Source organism: Coturnix japonica, chromosome 2 (assembly GCF_054131305.1).
Source record: "Coturnix japonica strain WE chromosome 2, WE-NBRP24, whole genome shotgun sequence".
Classification (NCBI taxonomy): domain Eukaryota; kingdom Metazoa; phylum Chordata; class Aves; order Galliformes; family Phasianidae; genus Coturnix; species Coturnix japonica.
The window spans coordinates 59,899,874-59,922,353 of record NC_140664.1 but is presented as its reverse complement, the minus strand read 5'-3'; the positions used below and the strand labels follow the sequence as shown (position 1 = coordinate 59,922,353).

Sequence of the window (22,480 nt, the reverse complement as noted above, 5' to 3'; positions counted from 1 at the left end):
CCGAGCAACCTTTTGCTTCAGGTAATGTTTCAAAAATCTGTCTCAAATTTGACTAGATGTCAATATTTTAATCAGGCTTCAAAAATTGCTAGTTATCTACACAGTCCTGACAGCAGGATTAATCTGCAAATCTCACTGGTTAATTATAATGCTTCAGTATACATTACTAATCATAGGGTTAAAAACTTTGCTCCTGACATTGTTTATGGAACAATGAAGCTTTAAACAGCTGGCTCCAGATTATGCATTTGAAGACAAGTTTGGAACTCTCACACATATATTCTTCTCAGCCGTGCTGCTGCTATCTACTGCTATCAGCATATTGATTCAGGGACAGCGTAGCTGATTCCTGCAACTAAAATCTACACAGTATTTTAGGAGAGTTGTTGTTGTTGTTTGTTTGTTTGTTGTGGAGGGGCAGGGGGAAAGGAAAAAAGAAAAAAAAAAGTCCCTATAGACATAGAAATGCAAAATATTATTATTAATGTCATTAACAAAATACTGAAATATCTTATAATACAAACAGTCCAACTCAGTCTTAGAGGAAAACTATAGGTTAGGTTTGCTACTTCAATTGTCTGTGAAGACACATTTTATCAATATTTGTTTTTGGTTGATTCATTATTTCCTCTGTAGATGTATTTTGTTCTTCTCCAGAAATACACAGTCTTTCAAGCAACTTCTCATCCGGCGACAGAAATAATTTTGTCAGCCTACTATGCTCTTCCTCACATTTTGTTTCAGACTTTAAATTCATCTTGTCACCTACTTGCAGGGAATTATATATGTTTATATTTATTAAAAAACAAACAAACAAACAGCACAAAAAACCCAAAGTTTTTTGTTGTACTTGTAAATATTTTGGCTTAATAAATAAATAAATAAATGCTAATAATGATATTAAAAGGTAGATTATTTTAAAATATTTTCTTTTTTTTTTTTGTTTTTGTTATTGTTGTTTTGTTAAAATGGTGCTGTATTCTAAAATAAAAAATAAAAAAAATAAAAAAATAAAAAAAAAAGGTTGGTTTCTGGTTCCATATACCTGTATTTGTATTCAAAGTAAACATACTTAAATGTAAACACTAATCATGCTGTGACTACACTTAAAACACTGTATGAAATATTTTAGTAGAGAGATGGCAAATGTTGGCTCATTAAGTGCCTTGCACACAGTGCTACCTAATAGAAGATCACTATCTTTTTTAATAAGAATCAACTTCAGAATAACCCACAGTTCCTCAGATGACAAATACAATGTGTTTTCTTACAAACATATTCAACACCCATGAATTTCCCCAGCACAGCCCTACCTACACCACAGCAAGTTTGATTTGATTTTTAAGCTAAGTTACTTCAGCTGTTCAAAAATTTCCTAATACAAATTTTAATATGAAGTTTTAATTCATTACATGGAAATAGGAAAAATAATACCAGAATGTGATTCTCAGTAGTGTTTAATGAGAGCACATAGCCTTTGGTCTACCTACCCAAATCAAAACAAATGAAATCACAAGATATTTTTGTTAGTTTATTAAAACAATTTCTTCTGCGCAACTTTATTTACAGGAGAGTGTCACATTCCTCATCTTGTCCCTTTCTGCTGACTGGTACTAGGAGAGGTGAGGTAATTTCTTTTTGGTATCTTTTCCTATTGTGTCTATTTCTCAAATAAAGGCTCTGTCATTGCCCTCATTTGCTCTAGAGAAGGCAACAGCATTTTGTAAGAGCTGGCACCTCATGGTTCAGTTACACACACCAGCCACAATGTCACTTAAGTAGCACTCAGAAAGCACTTCATTAGACATTTATAAGTTTTTCTTAAAACACTGTTATTATGAAGTACTAAGAACTTTCACACAAGAAGGTGGCTTCCACATCCAATTGACACTGTCAAGGTATCCTGATTCATAAAATGCTTACACACAGAGCACTTGCTTAGGCTGATTCTGCCAAATGCATTATTTACCTATTACCTATTTACATCAGTAAGCTCATTTACCATGAACACTCTAACTGCATAAAAGATTTCTTGAGGAAGTAACACATAATTCTAATTCCTCTGTTACCCAAAACTGTATTTTCCCTGCTGAGCCATTTAGATTAATCTGAACTGAATTACCAGTTCCCACTATGACTGTAATTCATAAGAGAATTCCCCTTTGAAACAAAGCCCATTAGATACAGATTGCTCACTAGATCTTGCTAAAAGTTAGAACTAATCTTCAGCTTGTTTCTGTAAAAGAAACCCTGTTTTTCAAAGAGTAAGAGATTTTTTTTGTGTAGATTCAGAATAATTTTCTGAATAGCTCTGTGGGCAATGAGACATGCAAATCAAATATTTAGTGTGTATTTATACTGAAATGTATGCATTTATATTGAAATTGTTGGTCATATTAAAATATAAATGAAACAAGCATAAGAAACCATATATAAACTTATTATTTTCAATAATAGAAAATACTGATTGGAAAACTTGCCTGCTGTAAACAAGAGTTAGAAATTAATGCTCTAGTAAGTCACTGCAAATTCTTGTTTGCAAGTCCATTTGTGAGAAAAACTGACACTCCAATTTTTTTCTTATTCTTCTCTTTCCTATTCCCCTTTTTGTGTATGCTTATTATTTGCCTCATTTCTGTGAAAACAAATCAGGCTGCATTAATAAGAGCAAAAATTGTTTCAGTTCATTCATCTTATTCATTCTCCTTAAATCTTTGCTGGCACTTACTCTATCACAGAGAACTGCAAAACTTCTTTGTTCCATATTGTTACCCTCTAAAGATAAAATGAATAAATTGCTTAAGTAGATGTTGAAAGACTCTTAGTGGTGCATTTATGTTTGTAACATCTATGTTTGTGAGACCTAGGGATTTTTATCACTTCTATTTTTGTTCTATGTAAAATCAAGATTAATTTCTTAAGTTTTCTGGACATCCTCATTGTATAAATTTAATTTGTTTGTTCCCTTTCATTTTATGACTTCTGAAACCTGACAATAAAGACATTTTTCTTTTTGTTTCAAACCTCATTTTTTATCCTTCTTCCATCTGTTTTTGTTTGTTTTCCCTATGATACTTCTTATAGCCTTACCAATTACTTTGCTTGTGTTCAATTTCATTACATGTTATTTGTTTTTCTTTTTTGCTTAGGTCAGGGTTTGTCTGCTGCCATGCATCTGCACAGTTCCTACAATGGAACTTTGATCCTGGTTAGACTGCTTAAGTGCCAACATCATAAATATGATTAACAACAACAGTAGTTTCAACTTAGTATTTTTCATGCTAAATCAGGCTCAGAACTAGAAGAAAAAAAAGTTTTTCTAAGAAACATAAAAATCCATGTTGATTTAATTAGTGAAACTAATTTTGTTTTTGAAGAATGGAAACAATTTAAATAATTCACCTGAAAGAAAAGATCACTTCTATTTTTATATTCTCAGAAGTAGAAATCTAGAGAATAAGCAAATTAAACTAGCATGCCACAGCTTAGTGGTGAACCACTAACACTACCAAAACTATATACGTAGGTTTTGCTTTAATGTTACAGGTGACAGAATTTAACCAACTAACAAACTAAACAGACAAACAGAAAATTTACATCCAAATAAATCAGAAAAAGGATTTTATAGACACTCTACATCTCAAATTCAGGGTGACAATAGATTTATTTCCTACCCACATTGCTCATTTAACCCAGTAACACTTTTTAAAATGCCTGGATCCTTAAAAATATAGAAATGAAAGTACTTTCCTAATCTCCCTTACAGAAAGAAACAAGTTTAAAAATGAAAGCAACAAGAGAAAAATAAAAATAGAATATAATGTTAATAATCTGTAATGTTAACAGCTAAGTAACAGTTTTGAAGTTTAAAATCCTTATCTTTAATATGCTTTAGAGAGCTCCCATAAAATGGCTCTGAGCTATCCCTTTCAAATGATTTTGCACACCCAAGTAACTTGCTCTGTAGTGATGGAAGATACCAAGATTTACATCCTTGATATACTGCAATTGATTTAATAATAAATATTGTCTATCCTGGTTCTGGATTAATATAATATGGAAGGAAAGCAAGAAGGTATTCATTGATCTGGTGGCTTTCTTTTAAAAAACATTAATCTGAACCCAAAGGCTAAATCTGGAAAGCTGAAACTTAAATTCCATGATTTCAGTATCTGCCAGACACACTCACAAATTTTCCTTAGAAAGAGAAACAGAAGTTTAGGTGATCATTAAGTTATGTTCTTACCATATTTGAAGGTTCCAATTTCTTCCTTTTAGCAAGGTCAGTGATATTATTGCCATTGTAGTTGATGCTCTCCATACAGCCTTTGAAATTTTTCCTACTGCTAGAGCTTGGCTTCCCAGAAAAAGGCATGCCTCCAAAGGTTATCTTTGAGTGTATCAGAAAATGAAAGACAGTTACTGGAGAACAAAGGCTTAGAATCTTTGCTTACTAGAAAAAGAAAGTATCAAACAAGTACTGGAAAAGCAGGAAAAAGTCTATGATGAAGTCACGACTGGAAATATTTTTTGGTGATAAACCCTATCCGCTATTAAGTTTTCCCAAATAAAGAGAGAACATATCACAGTTACTCACATATGGACTGATCTTCTGATCACTACTGCTCAGTACCAGTTTCAAATAACTAACAACTTGAAATAAATGTCCATTTCAGTAATTTTTCAACAAAAGTAAATAAATTAGAAATTAGTCAGATAGATAGCCTGATTTGAATCATTCACTCAGCTCTAAATGTATGCCAGAGCTTAAAATACAATGTAGCAGTTGTGGGCTTCACTGCAATGCATTTGCTTTCTATAATACTTACATATTTATTTTATCTAGCAGAATTTTATATAATCACACAGTTCTAAAAAATACGTTCTGTTAACAGGCTCACCTTCCACTACTGAGAACATGATTTTATCATATAGTTATGGTCAATAAGAAATTACCAGCTAATTTAGTAGGCCAAAAAAGAAATATTCATTCATGACCAATTTAATTACCCTGGGTTACCCAGAGACTCTAGTGTTAAAACACTAAAAAAAAATAAACATTCTACAAATTAAAATCTCTCATTTCCCCCAGTTACTCTATAGAGAATACACAGGCATCTACAACATCAGTGTCGTTCTGAAATGCTTGAAAGTAAATAATGCTACACTCTTTCATAAATATTTTGCAGCCCAAGTGTGAAGAATAAAGGATTCATGAGATTTATCTTTGCAATCTATGTTAAGTAATTATATCAAATATATTAAGGCACAAATAGTGATTACAACTAGACTTCCTAGCCCAAGAAATCTCATAAAAATTTCTGCTTGCAGTCTCTTGGTGAGATTTGGTAGAGCCAAGCCTTCAAATGTAATTCATTGTTAGCTCCATTGGCTATTACTGATAACATGAAAATGCAGCTCAAGGGACTTACTTTTAAAATACAAAATAGGAGACTTTGGCACTGCATGCAAGAACTATATCATTTCAAGTACTCCACTGAAAACTAAGGGTTTTATAAATAGTACACACCAGCTACTTAAGAATACTTTGCATGCATATCCGCAGATGTTCTATGTTATTTTGACTTGACTTTGAGGAAAAGCAAACAAAAAAACAAAAAAACAAAAGCAGAACTGGAGAATATAATTTTATTATTTTGTTTTTGTCAAATGGTCTTCCTGGTATTTTGACTAAAACAGCATTAGTAACACAGTGGTGGTTTTTTTTTATCTTCTGCTGAATTGTGCTTACGTAGTATCAAAGATTTTTAAGTTTCTCATGTTCCCCTACCAGTGAGTAGACTGAGAATGCATACAGAAATTGGAATGGGATACACCCAGGACAAATGACCCCATTTTACCAAAGAGATATCACAGAATCATAGGGGTTGGAAGGGACCTCCAGAGATCAAGTCCAACCCCCTGCCAGAGCAGGTTCCCTAACCATGTCACAAAGGTAGGCTGGCAGGCAGGTCTTGAGTACCTCCAGAGAAGGAGACTCCACAACCCCCCTGGGCAGCCTGTTCCAGGTCTCTGTCACCCTCACCATAAAGAAGTTCTTGTACACATTCGTGCAGAACTTCCTATGCCCTAGTTTCTGGACATTGTATCCCACACCACTTGACTTTTTGCTCAGTTACAAGCTGAGTGAAGGTAGGAGGAAAGTGGGGATGTTTGGAGTTACAGTGTTTTGTATGAAAAATTGTTTTGATTCCTTGAGATCTACCACCTGTAGATTAACTTATCACATGGGCAATGTATGTCTAATGTAATGTTGTCTAACATCTAAAGTCAGTAAGTTAATTGAGAGGAAAACATGGAGAACTCAAGGCTCTGCCTTTCATATATATGAACCACAGAATGTCTTCATACGTGTTAAAACAATTTCCATTAAACATGAAAAAAAAAATCTGTGTACATGGAGATTGAAATGTACCTTTGGGACCTGCCAGTGAGGAATCTAATGTCAAAAAAGAGAGAAAACTGCACCTTCTGGATTCCATTCTTACTGCTTATAATACATTTATTACATCCATATACGACATAGATAAGTAAATTGGCTTATGGCACCCTAACATTTTCTGTTGTTCAATCAATTAAAAATCTTTAATAAAATCACATATATGACTTTCCAGTAGCACAGTTCAGATCTTCTATTTCTAATGAGTGGCCCAACACTCCAACAAGTCAGTCACTCCCTGTAGTTTCCATTAATTTACTGAGGGTGCATTCTATCCCGTCATCCAGAAGAATGAATGAAGAAGATGCTAAACAGGACTGTGCCCAGAATTCATGACTGAGGTATTCTGCTTACTCCTGGTTTCCAATTAAAACTTGCCGCTCACTGCCCTCTGTCTCTGACCATTCATCCAGTTTTGGATCCACCTCACAATCCTGCTCATCCAGTCCATATACTTCAGCAGCTTCTCTGTGAGGGTATTATACGAGGCGGAGTCAAAGGCATTACTGAAGTCCACATAGGCAATGTAGTTTGTTTTCCCCTCATCCATTAGGCTTGTTATTTCATCACAGAAGCTCATGAGGTTGGTCAAACAAGTCTTCAGAGTGAAACCATGCTGACAGCATCTGTTGATTTTCTGTCCTTTGCATGCCTGGAAACAGATTCCAGGATTAGCTGTTCATTCACCTTCCCAGGGATCAATGGGAACCTCACTGGCCTGTAATTCTCTGGCCCCACCTTATACTTTCTGAAGACACAATAACTTCTACTTTATTTCAGTCTTCAGATGCTTCTTGAACAAAGATTATCAAGAAGGATATCACAGAGACAGCATTCATGAGTGTGTCACATCAGGGCCTGTGGACTTACAAGTGTATGGTTTTCTCAGATATTCCATAATCTGGTCCTCTTCTACCAAGAGTACACGTTCCTTTCTGCAGTTTCTTTCTTCAGGTTTTTAGGACAGCTTTTCAGGCTAAGAGCAAGTGTAGTGTAGCATCATTTCTCATCAAAACTTGTGGGCAATAACAATTGATCAAATAACTGGATTAGTTTTTTTTTGTTTTTGTTTTTGTTTTTGTTTTTGTTTTTTTTTAAATCTTTAACTCTTTACTGTTTTCTTTATAGAAAAAAAAGTTAGTGATGGTACATTTGCGATAATATAAGGAAGTACTTATTTGACTAAGAAGAGCAAGATCATTGGTAAGTTATAAAAGTTCTAAGCAGCTTCTTTTGCTACAAAGGTATATTAACTCTCACTAAAAAATACTTCTGTCTGATTCAAGTGCAAAATGTACACCTGAAAGTAATGCAGATGGTATGATTAAAAATTAAGATTTTTTTAAAATCTATTTTGTGCTTACATCTGTTGCTTAGCTATAGCATACCCTAGTCTTACTGAATTACATAGATCTCCCATTTTAAAACAAAAGATTAGGATGAGCCTTACAACAGAAGTGATCTGTCATACTTTTATGACTTTTGGTGTTGTATTAGGTGTAAGCGGGCTTCAGGTTGTGACGCGTTAGGACCCTTCCCCTTGAGATAAGGACTAATGATGTGTGCAGTCCTGGTGGGCGCACTTACGTGATTAATCCTGATGTGTGTAGCTTTAGTGGACGATAAGCATAGAATATATAAGCGTGTATCAGCTTCAATAAAGTCCCTTTCGCTGTTCACCACATTGGTGTCACCTCAGTGATTGGCCAAGCTGCAGTCTTCAAGGGAAAAGAACACTAGAAGTCTACATTTTGTTTATCAGTATTTCACATCATAAGATCATATAGTGCACTTGGAGTTGAAGAGTTAATGTTCCAGTTTCAAGTATCTGTTCCAGAAGAGAAGAACTACATATCCCAGAGGTCTTTGCATTCTGAGAAGAAATGAAATTCCTGGCAAAGTAACAGGACCTTACTCTCTTCCCTTCTGTTTGCCCCAGTAGCACACCTTCAGTTTTCAGACTCTCTTGTTATATTTGAATTATTAGCTTCAATCCTAACTATATTGTAGTATATTGTATTATAGTGTGTTATCTTGCATTCTGATATCTTATTTAGTAAATTATCTTGCTTCTCCTCAGGTTGCTGTAGCTGTTTTCCCTTAGGCCTATCTTTCTATCCTTTTTCCCTATCCCTTTCCAGAGCAGAGATCCATGTTTAGCAGGTTGGAGTGACCTGTGGAACTGGGCCAAATCAGCCCATAAACTGTTGACAAGAACTGACAGAAAGAACCTGATGAAGGGAAACTATATACCTAAGGGTATAGATTATTCAAAAGAAATATAAGGAAAAAAAAAAAAAAGTGTTATTAAAAAAACCAACAACAAACATTAAAAACAACAAAACATTTTTAATTATGTCAATTTTCTCTTCCTATTGGGTTTTTCTTTATAAAGTCAATTTGAATGAAAATGCATAGATTTCACCATCTACCTCATAATCCAGGTCCAGATAATCAAATTCTCCATTGGTTCTGAAATGCTGAACACGTCTATCCAGGGTGAGATTGATGTTTCTTCCATGGCGTTCTATGACAACAGAGTGCCAATGGTGATCATCTAAGAGACTGCCAGTCATCACAGATGTGTGGCCATAAATAGAGCCAAACTGGTTGCTACCTAAAATAAGAATGGAAACAAAAACAATTTTCATTTCATGTCAGTTAGGCAAATATTTTTCTCTTACTTTGTCAATACTTTACCTGAATAATGTCAGAAACACAAAAGGGCTGGAGGAAGTCAATTCACTATGAAAATCTACCACATGGAGAAGTGATGTTATAAAAATGCAGATGGCTGGATCAAATAAATTAGTAATCACATTAATGAACTGTACAAATATTTGTCATATTAGGTATATGAGGGTGTACCAGGGAAGCAGTAGCTACTTTCAGTTGCAAAATAGTATTCAACTAAGGGCTTTCTGTGTTTAAATTCCTATATTACTGAAATAAAAAGCTGCCACTCTTTCTAGAATAGCCTTTGAATTAGGTTCTGAACAGGGGTACTGTACTGGTGAGGACATAGCATTTGATAATAGGCTGCTAATAAAAAGTCTTCTCAGTCTGATAAAAACTTATAATAGGTTCTATCATCAGTAGACTGCCAGCATAGCTGGACTAGTTAGTGTGTAAGAGTCTCAGAGCAAAATGAACTAATAGCAGCAAAAAATATCTTCTGCTAATACAACTTACTTTACTACTGCTTCATAGTAAAATCTTAAGAAGTTTTTTAAAGCTTAAAAAATCAGGATCTTCTCCCTACCTACCTTTAAGCTATGCTTCTTTGTAGGAAGGTTACTGAACCTCACGTGGCCTGTAGCTTCCCAGACTGCTATCATTTTTTGCTGCAGATTTCTAAGAGCAATCCTTATTCTCCTAGCATTAAAGACAGTGTTTTTCTTTCACACAGTCACTTGATTGTATTCTTAAAAATGAGATAATGACAGTTTCCATTCTGGATGTACTCACAAGCAGCCAGCTCTAGGTGATTCTGATTCAGGTGGGGGATGGACAAGATGACCTCCAGCAGTTCTTCCAATCTCAGCTATTTTTTCATGTTTCTAAAGACCAAATTATAGCTGAGGCAAAATATAATTCTACCAATCCTCTTTCCTTTCCAACAAGTTTCCAATAATATATTATTGATCTTATTTTGTTTGGACTTTCTCACACAAACTAAGTGGGAAGACACAGGACAGGAAGTAAAAAAGAACAATCTAAAGGGAACGACGAGCATTTTCACAAAATTAAATTATGTGGCCTGCCATATCTGAGGAAAAAGAAGGATATAAGTTCTTTTAAAAAGAGTTGTGGTTTAACTTGGCATGTAGCTAAACATCACAGCCATTTTCCCACTCCACATTCCCCCTTTCCACCCCAGATGGGATGGAGGGAGAGAAATGGGAAAATTAGAACTTGTGGGTTGAGATAAAAAATTACACAGTAAGAAAGAAGAGGAAGATGGGAAAAATGCAACACATGTAATACACAACACTATATATGTATACATGCACTTTATACAGCCACGGTGCAATTATTCTCTACCCACTGACCAACCCACAGCAATAAATACATCTACCTGCTCACCTGTGGCCTGCCAGCAGTGCTAGGTCTTACCCCATGCCAACCAATGCCCAGCAACCCTCAAGTGGTGACATCTCATGTCCTGGTTTTCATCAGTACTAGATCTCCGCCCCGCCAGTGCAAGTCAATCTACATCCCCATCCCTCTCTGAACTTAGTTTACTGGTCTTTGAGTGAGTCCTGCTAATTCATGTCCCAGAACCCTTCTGCTGCTGTGAGACAAACCTTTCCCATGTATTACTGTCAGGTCTGGTGTCCTATAAATTCAGCCATTATCAAAGAACCCAAAACCCCACCCTTAGCACCAGTCTTGCAGCCAGGCATTTATGGACTGGATATTACTATTTCATCCCATGTCACTACCCAAAAATGAAGTGTGGGAAGAGAAAATAACTTGCACCTCAGACCCTTTCACCAACTGTCCCAAGGCCCTGAAGACTTCATTCCCCTCAGACTATGGGATGCAACATCCTCCCCACCCGTGGAAGATGAGCAGAGGGTAGTAGTCATGACCTTCTGCATGTTATATTGTATAGAATAATCCTTGGCCTAATTCTGGCCACCTGTCCTGGCACCACCTTCCTCTTGTAGTCATGCTTACAGGGGCGACTTCTTATTCCCACTAAGTAGCCCGTCCTGGCTTGGCCTTGCTCCCATAAAAAAGACAAAAGCAGACAAAAATAAAAAAATTAAAAAATACCTAAATTTAAATTTAGAAAAAGTTTGGCTTTCTTGAGTTCCAAGGTGATATAGTCTCCTTGTTGTCCTTCTCCATGGAAGATTACACCTTCACTTTCAGAAGTCTTAAATTTCAGAGAGATGACATCTTTCAGTGTTTTCATTTTCTTGTTCCTGAATCTGTATGGTAACACTACGTGGCCATCAAAATTGATAACATCAGCCCCTAATGGAAAAAAAAATTAAATAAATAAAAATAAAATAGATAACATTGTTTATGAGTAGCTATATATTACAGTAGCTACTGGGAAAACAGATATGTTTTTTTATTAAACCATGACAATGTCATATGCGGATTACATCTGAACAGAATAAAGACTTGAACAAGTGCAGCATGCATTGCAAATACATTTTCTACTGACCAAGGATTATTCCTATAAAAAGTAAGAAACAGGAAGGGCATAAGTTTAATTAATGGGATGTAAAAAAAAAGCAGCATCAAGGGAACAAATACTATCACAACACTAAAATTATTTTGGCTTCTCTTAAATGTAGTTGCTTTCCTACAAATTTTCTTAACTAGCCAACAACTTCCAAGTTGTTATTTATTACTCATATAGTACATCTTAAAATTGAATATATGCATCTGTGAAGACTGTAAACACTAAGACATGAAACTAAAGAAATTGCTTAGGAGTTTTAAAATATTTTTCCTTGCCTTGTTTAGTTTTATATGGAAGCGTTAGATAAAATTCAGCTTCAACTCACTAGTTGACTAGGACTCACAGTCCATTATTTGGACTTTTTATCTAGGTTTGGTTTTATTCAAAATTAGGGAGGAAAACTGAGGGATTCAATGATTACCTTTTAAAGTTAATCCAATATGCATGTAAAAGTTGCATAATGATACTACAAAATTCGATGCACTCTTAGTTTAATTTTTTAATCTTTAAAGAATGAGCCACATTTTTTCACAAATTTTTTTGGAGGCAAGATCCCAAATTAATAGATACAGAACTTCATTTCAATGAACAGATATACTGCTACTGAGTTTTGAATCTTGTCTTTTAAAAATAGTTCTGTAAAAGACTAAACATACAAACATCTAGAAATTTATAGAGATTTGTTTAGTAAAACACTTTTATAAGCCACTTAACCTGTGACCAGTGACTAGAGCCCTAGCTATTATTTCTATCAGTATTTCTATCAGTATTTGCTCCCATGACTGGAGCGCTGCAATGGATGGCTACAAACACTTCAGTAAGGATAAGCAAGGAAGGAGGGGTGGTGGTGTGGCTCTATACATTAGGGAATGCTTTTATGCTACTGAGATTGTGACTGGGGGATGATAACATTGAATCCCTATGGGTAAAGATCAGAGGAAGGGCTGACAAGGCAGACATCCTGGTGGGCGTCTGTTATAGACTGCCAATCCAGGATGAAGAGACAGATGAGGTATTCTACAAGCAGCTGGCATGAGTTGCACAGTCATCAGCCCTTGTCCTCATTGGGGACTTCAACTTCCCTGACATATGCTCAGAGTATAGCATGGCACAGAAGAAGCAGTCTAGGAGGTTTCTGGAGTGCATAGAGGATGCCTTCCTGATGCAGCTGGTCAGAGAGCCCACGAGAGGAAATGCCCTGCTAGACCTGCTCTTTGCAAACAGGGAAGGTCTGGTGGGAGATGTGGAGGTTGGGGGCTGCCTTGGACAGAGTGACCATGAAATGATAAATTTCTCAATTCATGGTGAAGCTTGGAGGGGGAATAGTAAAACTGTTACCTTGGACTTCCAGAGGGCGGACTTTGAATTGTTCAAGAGACTAGTAGGAGCAGTCCCCTGGCATTCAGTCTTAGCAAACAAAGGGGTCCAAGAGAGCTGGTTGCTCTTCAAGAAGGAATTCTTAAGGGCACAGGAGCAGGCGTTCCCCCTAAGCCGCAAAATGAGCCTGCGGGGAAGAAGACCGGCGTGGATGAATAGGGAACTGTTCTTAAGATTGCAGGAGAAGAAGAGAATCTACCGCCTGTGGAAGGAGGGAAGAGCAATTCAGAATGACTACAAAGAGGCTGTTAGAATGTGTAGAGGGAAAATCAGAGAGGCAAAAGCCCAGCTTGAATTTAAGCTGGCCACTGGGGTGAAAACAAACAAGAAACTCTTTTACAAATACATCAACTGTAAGAGGAGGACAAAGGGGAATCTCCATTCTTTACTGGATGAGGCTGGGAATGTGATCACAAAGGATAAGGAAAAGGCAGAGGTTCTGAATGCCTTCTTTACGTCTGTCTTTAAAAGTCATCTTGGTTGTTTCCAGGGCTCCCCATGCTCTGACTTGGTAGTCTCAGCTGGGGAGCAGACTGAACGAACCCCTTGTGATTCTTGAAGAAGCAGTCAGGGAACTACTACTCCAACTGGACTGCCACAAGTCCATGGGTCCGGATGAGATTCACCCGAGAGTGCTGAAGGAACTGGTGGAGGTGATCACTGAGCCACTTTCCGTTATCTTTCAGCGCTCCCTGATAATGGGTGAGGACTCTGAAGACTGGAGGCTTGCCAACGTGACTCCAATTTACAAGAAAGGTTTTAAGGAGGATCCGTGGAACTACAGGCCTGTTAGCCTGACCTTGGTGCCAGGAAAGGTAATGGAATGGATTGTCTTGAGGGAGATCATGAGGCAGGTGTGGGATGACCAGGAGATCAGACCTAGCCAGCATGGGTTCATGAAGGGCAGGTCCTGCTTGACCAATCTGATCTCCTTCTACGATCCTGTGACCCATCTGATAGATGAAGGAAAGGCTGTTGATGTGGTCTACTTAGACTTCAGCAAAGCCTTCGACACTGTTTCCCATGCTATTCTCCTGCAAAAGCTGGCAGCCTGTGGTTTGGATGAGTACACTCTCAGCTGGGTAAGGAGCTGGCTGGAGGGTCGGGCCAAGAGAGTGGTGGTAAATGGAGTTAAATCCAGTTGGAGACCAATCATGAGTGGTGTTCCCCAGGGATCTGTGCTGGGATCTGTCCTCTTCAACATCTTTATTGATGACTTGGATGAGGGCATTGAGTGCACCCTCAGTAAGTTTGCGGATGACACCAAATTGGTGGGGAGTGTCGATCTGCCTGAGGGTAGCGAGGACCTGCAGAGCGATCTGGATAGGCTGAGAACTGGGCCGAAGCCAACGGGATGAGGTTCAACAAGACCAAATGCCGGGTTCTGCACTTTGGCCACAACAACCCCAGGCAGCGCCATAGGCTTGGGGCGGAGTTGCTGGAGGACTGTGTTGAGGAAACGGACCTGGGGGTACTGATTGATGCTCAGCTGAACATGAGCCGACAGTGTGCCTGGGTGGCCAAGAAGGCCAATGGCATCCTGGCTTGCATCAAAAAACAGTGCTACTAGCAGGAACAGGGAGGTAATTGTCCCCCTGTATTCGGCATCGGTGTGGCTGCACCTTAAGTACTGTGTTCAGTTTTGAGCCCCTCACTGCAAGAAAGACATTGCGGCCCTGGAACATGTTCAGAAGAGGGCTACGAAGCTGGTGAGGGGTCTGGAGCACAGGCCTTAAGAGGAGTGGCTGAGGGATCTGGAATTGTTCAGCCTGGAGAAGAGGAGGCTCAGGGGAGACCTTATGGCTCTCTATAACTTCCTGAAGGGAGGTTGTAGTGAGCTGGGGGTTGGCCTCTTCTCTCATGTAATCAGTGATAGAACTAGAGGGAAAGTTGTGCCAGGGGAGATTCAGGCTGGGCATTAGGAAGTATTACTTCTCGGAAAGGGTAGTCAGGCATTGGAATACACTGCCCAAGGAGGTGGTGGAGTCACCGACCATGGGAGTGTTCACGAAACCTTTGGATGTGGTGTTGAGGAATATGATTTAGCCGGGAAGTATTGGTAATGGTTGGACTAGATGATCTTCTAGGTCTTTTCCCACCTTGATAATTCTGTGATTCTGTGATTTCCTTCTCACTATTCACAACTAATAATTTGATTTCCTAAAAAATAATTCTCTAAAATGTTCAGCTTATTAAAGAAAAGTCTTGCCAACTTAGAGGCTACAGAAGTGTCCACATTTATTGGCACATCATATGTATATAATTCATTTCATGTGCCGAGTTAAATCAAAAATATTTTATCATATATTCTTCAATTACATCTTTCTTATTTTCACCTGCTTCTATGGACATCTCTTGAGTAGCTGATTGCAACTTACAAAAATTTCTAACTAGTTTTTGTTATTATGGTGGAAAGTAACTTAAATAATTCAGACCTCCTCCAAAAGCACACAAACAAAACCATTCCACTGTGCAATTAGTGCAGTAGAATCTTAAATTTCATTAAAGCATTTTGTAGATTATGATTAATAAACTGTATATATTTCAGTTCAAAGTTAGGTAGTCAACATTAACCGCTGTTACGTTAAAAAAAGTTGCCTTTTTTTTGGCAACATATCTCAGACGCGCATTTTAAAAAATGCTTACTTACAATTCCTGAAATATTCTTTTTCATCCAGATTCATTGGAGTGCCTAAAGAAATGCCTACAACCATGCCACAATGACTGGGATTTTAGGGAATGTAAAAATGATCTGCTGAGTCAGTTTTTACTAATTCTGAGTCCTCAATTGCTATCAAGAGACTGCTTATGTACAATATAAATGTAGGCTTCTTTTCACATTCTTTAATTTCCAAAAATACCTTTTACAGTAATGAAAGACTTATCTGAGTGTCAAAGAAAAGTACTACATCAAACTTCATGATGTTTAGTATTTATTTTCTACTGAAAGTACGTAAAAACAAAACCAATGTTTCATAAACGATATCTATTTATTTGTTCAGTCACAAAATCCACAACCCATCTTGTATTCGTTAACTAAAAAACAGTTAGTTGAGACCAAGGCTCATGTTTATGAAATGCCTGATCATACATCCTTTCATCATTAAGCAAAGTGAGTTTTCAGATATACAGACCCACACATTATGTTTCTGCCCTTCAGAATTTTTTCCAGCTATACCAAGCACGTCCAACACATGGACCATGGCCACATGCAACCTGGTGTAGCCCATCACACAGACCAGCTGCTGCCCCTCACCACATGAAGATTAGTCTTCCTAACACATCTGCCAGGTCTGGCCTGAGGTGCTTACCCATCACCAAGAAACAACCACACATAGGTCTGCTACTAACACTGTGTTGATTGAAAACAGATGTGTAACCAATGAATATACCAATGTTATAACTAGGAAATATATGAAAGAGCTAGGCTAAACAATAGTTATGTTAGAGAAGAATGGATGGAGCTTATCCTTATCCTGGGCTCACTGAAAGTACCCATGAGATTGATCTCCAAAATAGATCACTCCCCAGAGGTAGTCAGCTCTTAAATTGGGTCTAGGAGAGGTGGAGCCAGGCTCCACCCCTTCCAGTAGCACAGGAGAATTGCCCTCACTTGTGCTTCCAGGGCTGACTTATTGCTTGCCTCAGGTGGCTAATCAAAGGTACAGACCATGATTCAGCAGTTCCCATACACTTTACCCCCTCACAGCAAGGAACCAATGATTGAGTTAACTAAAGGGTAAGATTTTCTAATACAGAGATCTGATAAATTGCAGCACTTATACAGTTTCCCATTACAATGCATGTTGGTACAATTCGAGACACGTGATGATCAGTTAAGGTTCACACTCTTTTATGGGCCAGTGCTCGATGATGTTACTGGAGGCACATGCTCATGAGATGCAGGTCCATCATAGACCATCATCAGGTGTTACACATGATTTGACAGCAACACTGGAACGTTTTGATGGCATTTTGTTCTTTCTGGTGATCCTGAAGGCTCAAAGACTCACAGGGAGTAACACAGATGTTTCAAAAGTACCAGGAGGGGGAGGTCTGCTCTCCAGGGCAAAATACAGGCCATATTTCTATCCTCAATCAACACTGTGTGTTTCTGATACTGCCATGGGTTCATCACGATTAATCATCAGGGACAATTCCTCCTGCATGCCATCCTGGCTCTACTCCATTTTATCTAGTCTTTCTGCCACTTGGCAGATGGCTGATATGGAGGCATGGGATGGTGGTAAATTTTGTTCCAAGTTTTGAAGTGTAAGAATCAGTACAAAAATTGGGGGTCTTCTGTCTAGGTCTCTGTATCTATTGGTTGTTGCTACCAGTGAAATGGCATACCTCTCTGGTGCTGCTCTTGTAGCTTCTGCCATATTTCAGGTGTACTCATCACTCTGTCAGGATCATGGTCTTGTCATAGATCATTAGAAACAAATGTGGAATCATACAGCATTTCCACTATGGCTGTTTCTCTCAAATACTGGATGCCTTTCTCAACAGTATTCATCTTGTCAGCCCAGGTTCCAGATCAACTTTAAAAGGATGTCTTTCGTTCCCAGCCATTAGTTGGTGAGCTTCATTATTATTTAGTGACACACTACTGGCCCCGTTGTCCCAACACCGAAGCAACCAGGTGACAATAGTTTCATTTGGGCATCTCAAACTCCTTTCTTGTGCCTTGGATTTCAGTCATTTTTGGGGGCCGGCAAATAGTGGTAACAGTGACTCACTCTTCATCACTCTCCTCTCTGTGCCTCTCACTTTTCTCCTTTACCTTTCTCAGTGGTGGTGGTTTTGAGGGGGACCCCTCACCCGGATCTTCCACCTCTTTCCCCATTTCTTCTTCCTTCCGTTCCAGACATGAGGACACTCATTTCCATTTCTGGCCTTCCACAGGGGCAACTGACACAGATACTGGTGCTTCTTGTGACTGATCAAGATTGACTCAGAGGTTTCCCCTTTTGGTTTGGATCTCAGTTTGAAAACTCTCTCTCTCTCCACAATAGTGTTATATAGAGCTCAGTAAGCACAAGCCAAGCCCCAAATAGGCCATTCCTCCTCAGATCTTTCTGAGCTGCACCATCCCTTACTCAGATAATCACTTAGTTCCTCAGGGTTCCACAGGTGTTCAAGAGTAAAATCCCATGACACTGGGGGTCCCCACACTTCTAACCTCTCTCCTAAACCTCTCCATATTCCCTGCCACTCAGCATTCTCCCGTTTTGGGTAAGGCTTCTTCCACATAATGTAAATTACTATTACAAGCAATGCATTCGGAGAGACTGACAGCATGGTACCTAAGCTGGAACCCTGAACATGCATAAGGAACTAGGAAGAGCACCTGGAGACCATTTCAAACACCATATTGTCATTTAAATTAACCAGAATGGACAGGGACCAGGCAGGTATCTCCATGAGTGCCCTTAACTCATTATAGGTACGTGCAACTCCAACACAGAACATGAGGAGCTTAAAAAGAAACCAGCATGTTCCAAGGAACACATTGGTCCTTAGTCCTCTATACAATGCTCTTAAAATGAAGTAGAGACCCATAGTTGACTGCATTCTCCATCAATAATTGCCACAGGGTTACCCCTAGATGTAATTCCGTGTTGGGAGAGGGGTTTTAGGATTGTTATTGTAGTAGCTTTCCTCCAATTAGTGTGTGTGATTTTCAAACACCTTCATCTATCTGCTATAAAAGTATGGCTTTTCAGGCAATAAAGTGAAAGCTTGTTTATCACTCATATTGAGTCAGCTACTTGCTTCCCCGCGCTGAACTCGGTGGGTTTTCTCCACCTGCACATAGCTGCCCCTTTTTTTGAGTCTGTACAGTGGCCTTGGCAGTCATGCTAAGTGAGGTATAAAGAACACCTGTAACTCAATATACCTAGAAATCCTTGCAGCTGCTTGAGTTTTGTAGGGACTGGGAATGCTTGAACCTTACCTATGACAGCACTGGGCAGTACTTGGGTCTTTCCTGACCAAATCACCCCCAGGAATTTTACAGACAGGCCCAGACCTTTTGAGGATTTATAGCCCATCCTCTCTATTGTAAATAGGCAGTTAATGAATCTGCTGCCTGTTCTACCACCTCCAGTGAGTCAGATGTCAACAGGAGATCATCAATATAATGATATAAGTTAACATCAGCAGGCTTTTTCCAGTTAGCCAGGTCACACACCACTAGATTATGACAATATGTTGGTGAATGCATGTACCCCCGTGGCAGGACCTGAAAGGTCCACTGCCTGCCTCTCCATGTAAACATTAAGTGATCCTGTGATTCTTCAGCAACTGGGATACTGAAGAATGCATTCACTAAATCTAGGACACACTGATAGTTTTTTATCTTCCTACTCAGTGTGTCCATTAGGGAAGTAATATTGGGTACAGCCGCACAAATAGGTGGTGTTAGGGGAAAGTTCTTTACTAGAAGAGTGGTTAGGTCCTGGAACAGGCTGCCCAGTGAGGTTGTGGATGCCCCGTCCTTGGAGGTGTTCAAGACCAGGTTGGACGGGGCCCTGGGCAACCTGATCTAGTAAAGGAGTATGTTTGGTGGCCCTGCTAGGCAGGGGGGTTGGAACTACATGATCCTTGAGGTCCCTTCCAACCCGGGTAATTCTGTGATTCTGTGATTCTGTGTGTTTAATTCTTTATAACCCACTATCATTCTCCATGTGCCATCCGACTTTCACACTGGCCATATGGGGGGAATTCTATGGGCTGCGTGCAGGTCATTTAATGCCAACTTTCTCTAATTCCTGCACCATTCTTGATATTTCATCTTGCCCACCCAAGAGTCTATACTGTCTTAGATTAGTAATCCAGAGTGGCTTCAGAAGGCAAATAGGCTCATGATTCGCATGGCCTCTCAATATTGACTGCACTGCCCAGATACTAATACATCTCTGTCAAAGCCTGGATTCTCCCACAGTTGTCTGGAGAGCCAGACCCCATAGAATGTCTTAGCCCAGGATGTATTCCTGGACTGGGAAAATAGACACAATATGTAAGGGACATCTTTTTTCAATAATAACTGCTAATTCATAACAGGGAGATCCCTACAACTCCTAGGATCTGTCCTGGAATCATCTTATCGAGATGGGTAATGTTCTCCCCCTGACCCATTTATATAAATTCCACAGAAAGGACATGATGTAAATTTTTGTGTATTTTCCCTGGCCTGGTTTGCCAAGTGTGAAACTGATGAACACACCAATATTATAACTAGGAAACATACAGAAGAGTTAGGCTTATGAAGTTGTTATGTTAGAAAAGAATGGATGGAGCTTATCCTTATCCTGGGCTCACTGAAAGTCTCCAAAAAGAGCAGTCCCCAAAAGAGATCCTTCCTCAGTGGTAGCCAGCTCTTAAATGTGGTCTAAGAGAGGTGGAGCTGGGTTCCACCCCTTCCAGTAGCACAGAAGAATTGCCTTCACCTGTGTTTCCAAGACTGACTTATTGCTCACCTCTGGTGGTCAGAGGTTCAGGCCTTGATTCAGCGTATCTGGTAACCCAAAAAGATTGAGAGATGTGGTTACCTGGGCTCAGAAAGAGGGATTTATAAAGAAGATTCCCTGATTTTAGTCTGGATGAATGAGCAAGCCTGCTACTGCAGTGTCGCCCAACTGAAGTTCAGACTGTGTCATGCACACCCGCGTTGTTCTGCAGGACAGGTGAACAGTCAGGAACTATGGGGAGCTCACTAACCAAGGAGCAACAAGTATATCTCAAAGTATTACAGCTAGTTTTAAAGTTTCAGAATCAGCCTGTGTCTACTTCAGCATTAGTTACTTTTCTTAAATGGATAAGCAAAAGTGTCCCTGAATTTCTGAAAACTGTGTTCTCTCTTGATGGAGAGCTTTGGGACCTGATGTCTGCCACACCCTGACCCTCTTCTCCACCCCTGATGTCAGCCACACCCCTGCCCTCCACTCCACCCCTGACACTGGCAGCGCTGCTACTGCTTTCCACCCCACTGTCATTGCTCGCTGTGATGCTGCCCCTCTCCGCTGTGTCTACGTCATCTGCTGTTGCATCAATGCAGCCTGCATATAACTTGGTTAAAGACAAGGATGGACTGGAACCAGAGGAACCTTTTGATCCTGGTTCAATAGATTTGAAAAATGATAATTTTCTCTCATGATGGCAATCTGAAGGATGAAGGAAAGATTTTTTTTTCTGCAGCGTACCACAGTGCTTTAGAGCAGTGCAGAAAAGATGCGATCTTATTGGGTTATGCTGATACGTTGCAAGCCCTTCCTGTGTTGTATCATCCAAATCAGCCCCCCCCACACACCCAGTGGGAATCCCTGTCTTATGAGGCAGTAAAGGAGTTAAGGAAGTCAGTAAGAGATTATGGAATTCAGTCTGCCTACACATATAGTCTTTTGGTTGCAGTTGGAGACAGTTACGTTATGACTTCTCATGACTGGAAAACCTTGTTATGAACAATCATGTCTTCCATGCAATATATTGTGTTTATGACTGAATACCGAGATCAGGCTACCATCCAGACTATGAATAACTAGACTAACTTTAATTATAGTGGTCTGGATAATAAAAGGGTGGAGAGGGTCTGGGCAACACCTAAGGCCCAGCCACAGATGGACGGGCAATGCCTTGGACAAGTTAAGATTTTGGTGTTACATGCTATTCATTGGATACATGATACTCATTTGTCTAATGCTTCATTTACATCAGTTAAACAGGAGGCTGCTGAGCCCTATGTTACATTTCATGACCATTTACAAAATACGCTAGAGAGACAAGCTGAATTATCAGGCTGCCTGGGATGCTTTGCTTAAGCAATTAGCAGTAGAAAACACATATGCAGACTGTTGAAAGGTTTTACAGTCCTTAAAGAATGCAGATCTATCCATTACTGATGTGATTAAGGGCTGTCAAGATGTAGGGACAAAATGTCATAAAATGGCCTTGCTAGCAGACATGCTGGCAGCCCAACACAATGCAGGGACAGCTCAAAGAATGAAATGGTAAAATTGTGGGGAGTCTGCTCATGTACAAAGGGACTGTAAAAAGCCTAAGTAAGCAAATAAAAAATGTTTGTGCTATTCCAACTCAATCCTGTCCTCGGTGTAGGAGAGGGCTACAGTGGGTGAGAGAATGCCAATCAGTACTCCCAGTTTCTGCTGGGGAATGGGAAGAAGAGCACATGACCACACGCTATGACAGCAAATATAGTTCCGAATCAGTTGGCCACTGCCTGGTCAGCTCACTCAGACTAGCCTCTGCTGGTAGTGCAAGAGTGGATTTGGCCAGTCAGTGCCACTGACTGACAGCACCGTGACTCTCATTCCAACAGGTGTCACTGGCCCCCTTGGGGATGGACATAGCACCCTCTTATTAGGACGTTCTTCTGTTACATGGGTGGGACTTTTTGTTTTGCCAGGGGCTATAGATAC

General features: G+C 39.3%; 1 protein-coding gene across 8 annotated transcripts in view; it reads right to left on the bottom strand.

Annotated features, from left to right (window-relative positions):
• Positions 1–22,480, bottom strand: part of CNTNAP2 (contactin associated protein 2) — a 568,010-nt gene that overhangs the window by 329,932 nt on the left and 215,598 nt on the right. For all 8 annotated transcript variants that reach the window (XM_085539942.1, XM_015854925.3, XM_085539944.1 and 5 more), the window contains 3 exons: positions 11,243–11,446; positions 8,893–9,077; positions 4,247–4,390 (listed from right to left, as the gene is read on the bottom strand). In XM_085539942.1, coding sequence (XP_085396068.1) covers positions 4,247–4,390; positions 8,893–9,077; positions 11,243–11,446 — 533 coding nt within the window. The remainder of the gene's footprint in view (positions 1–4,246; positions 4,391–8,892; positions 9,078–11,242; positions 11,447–22,480) is intronic.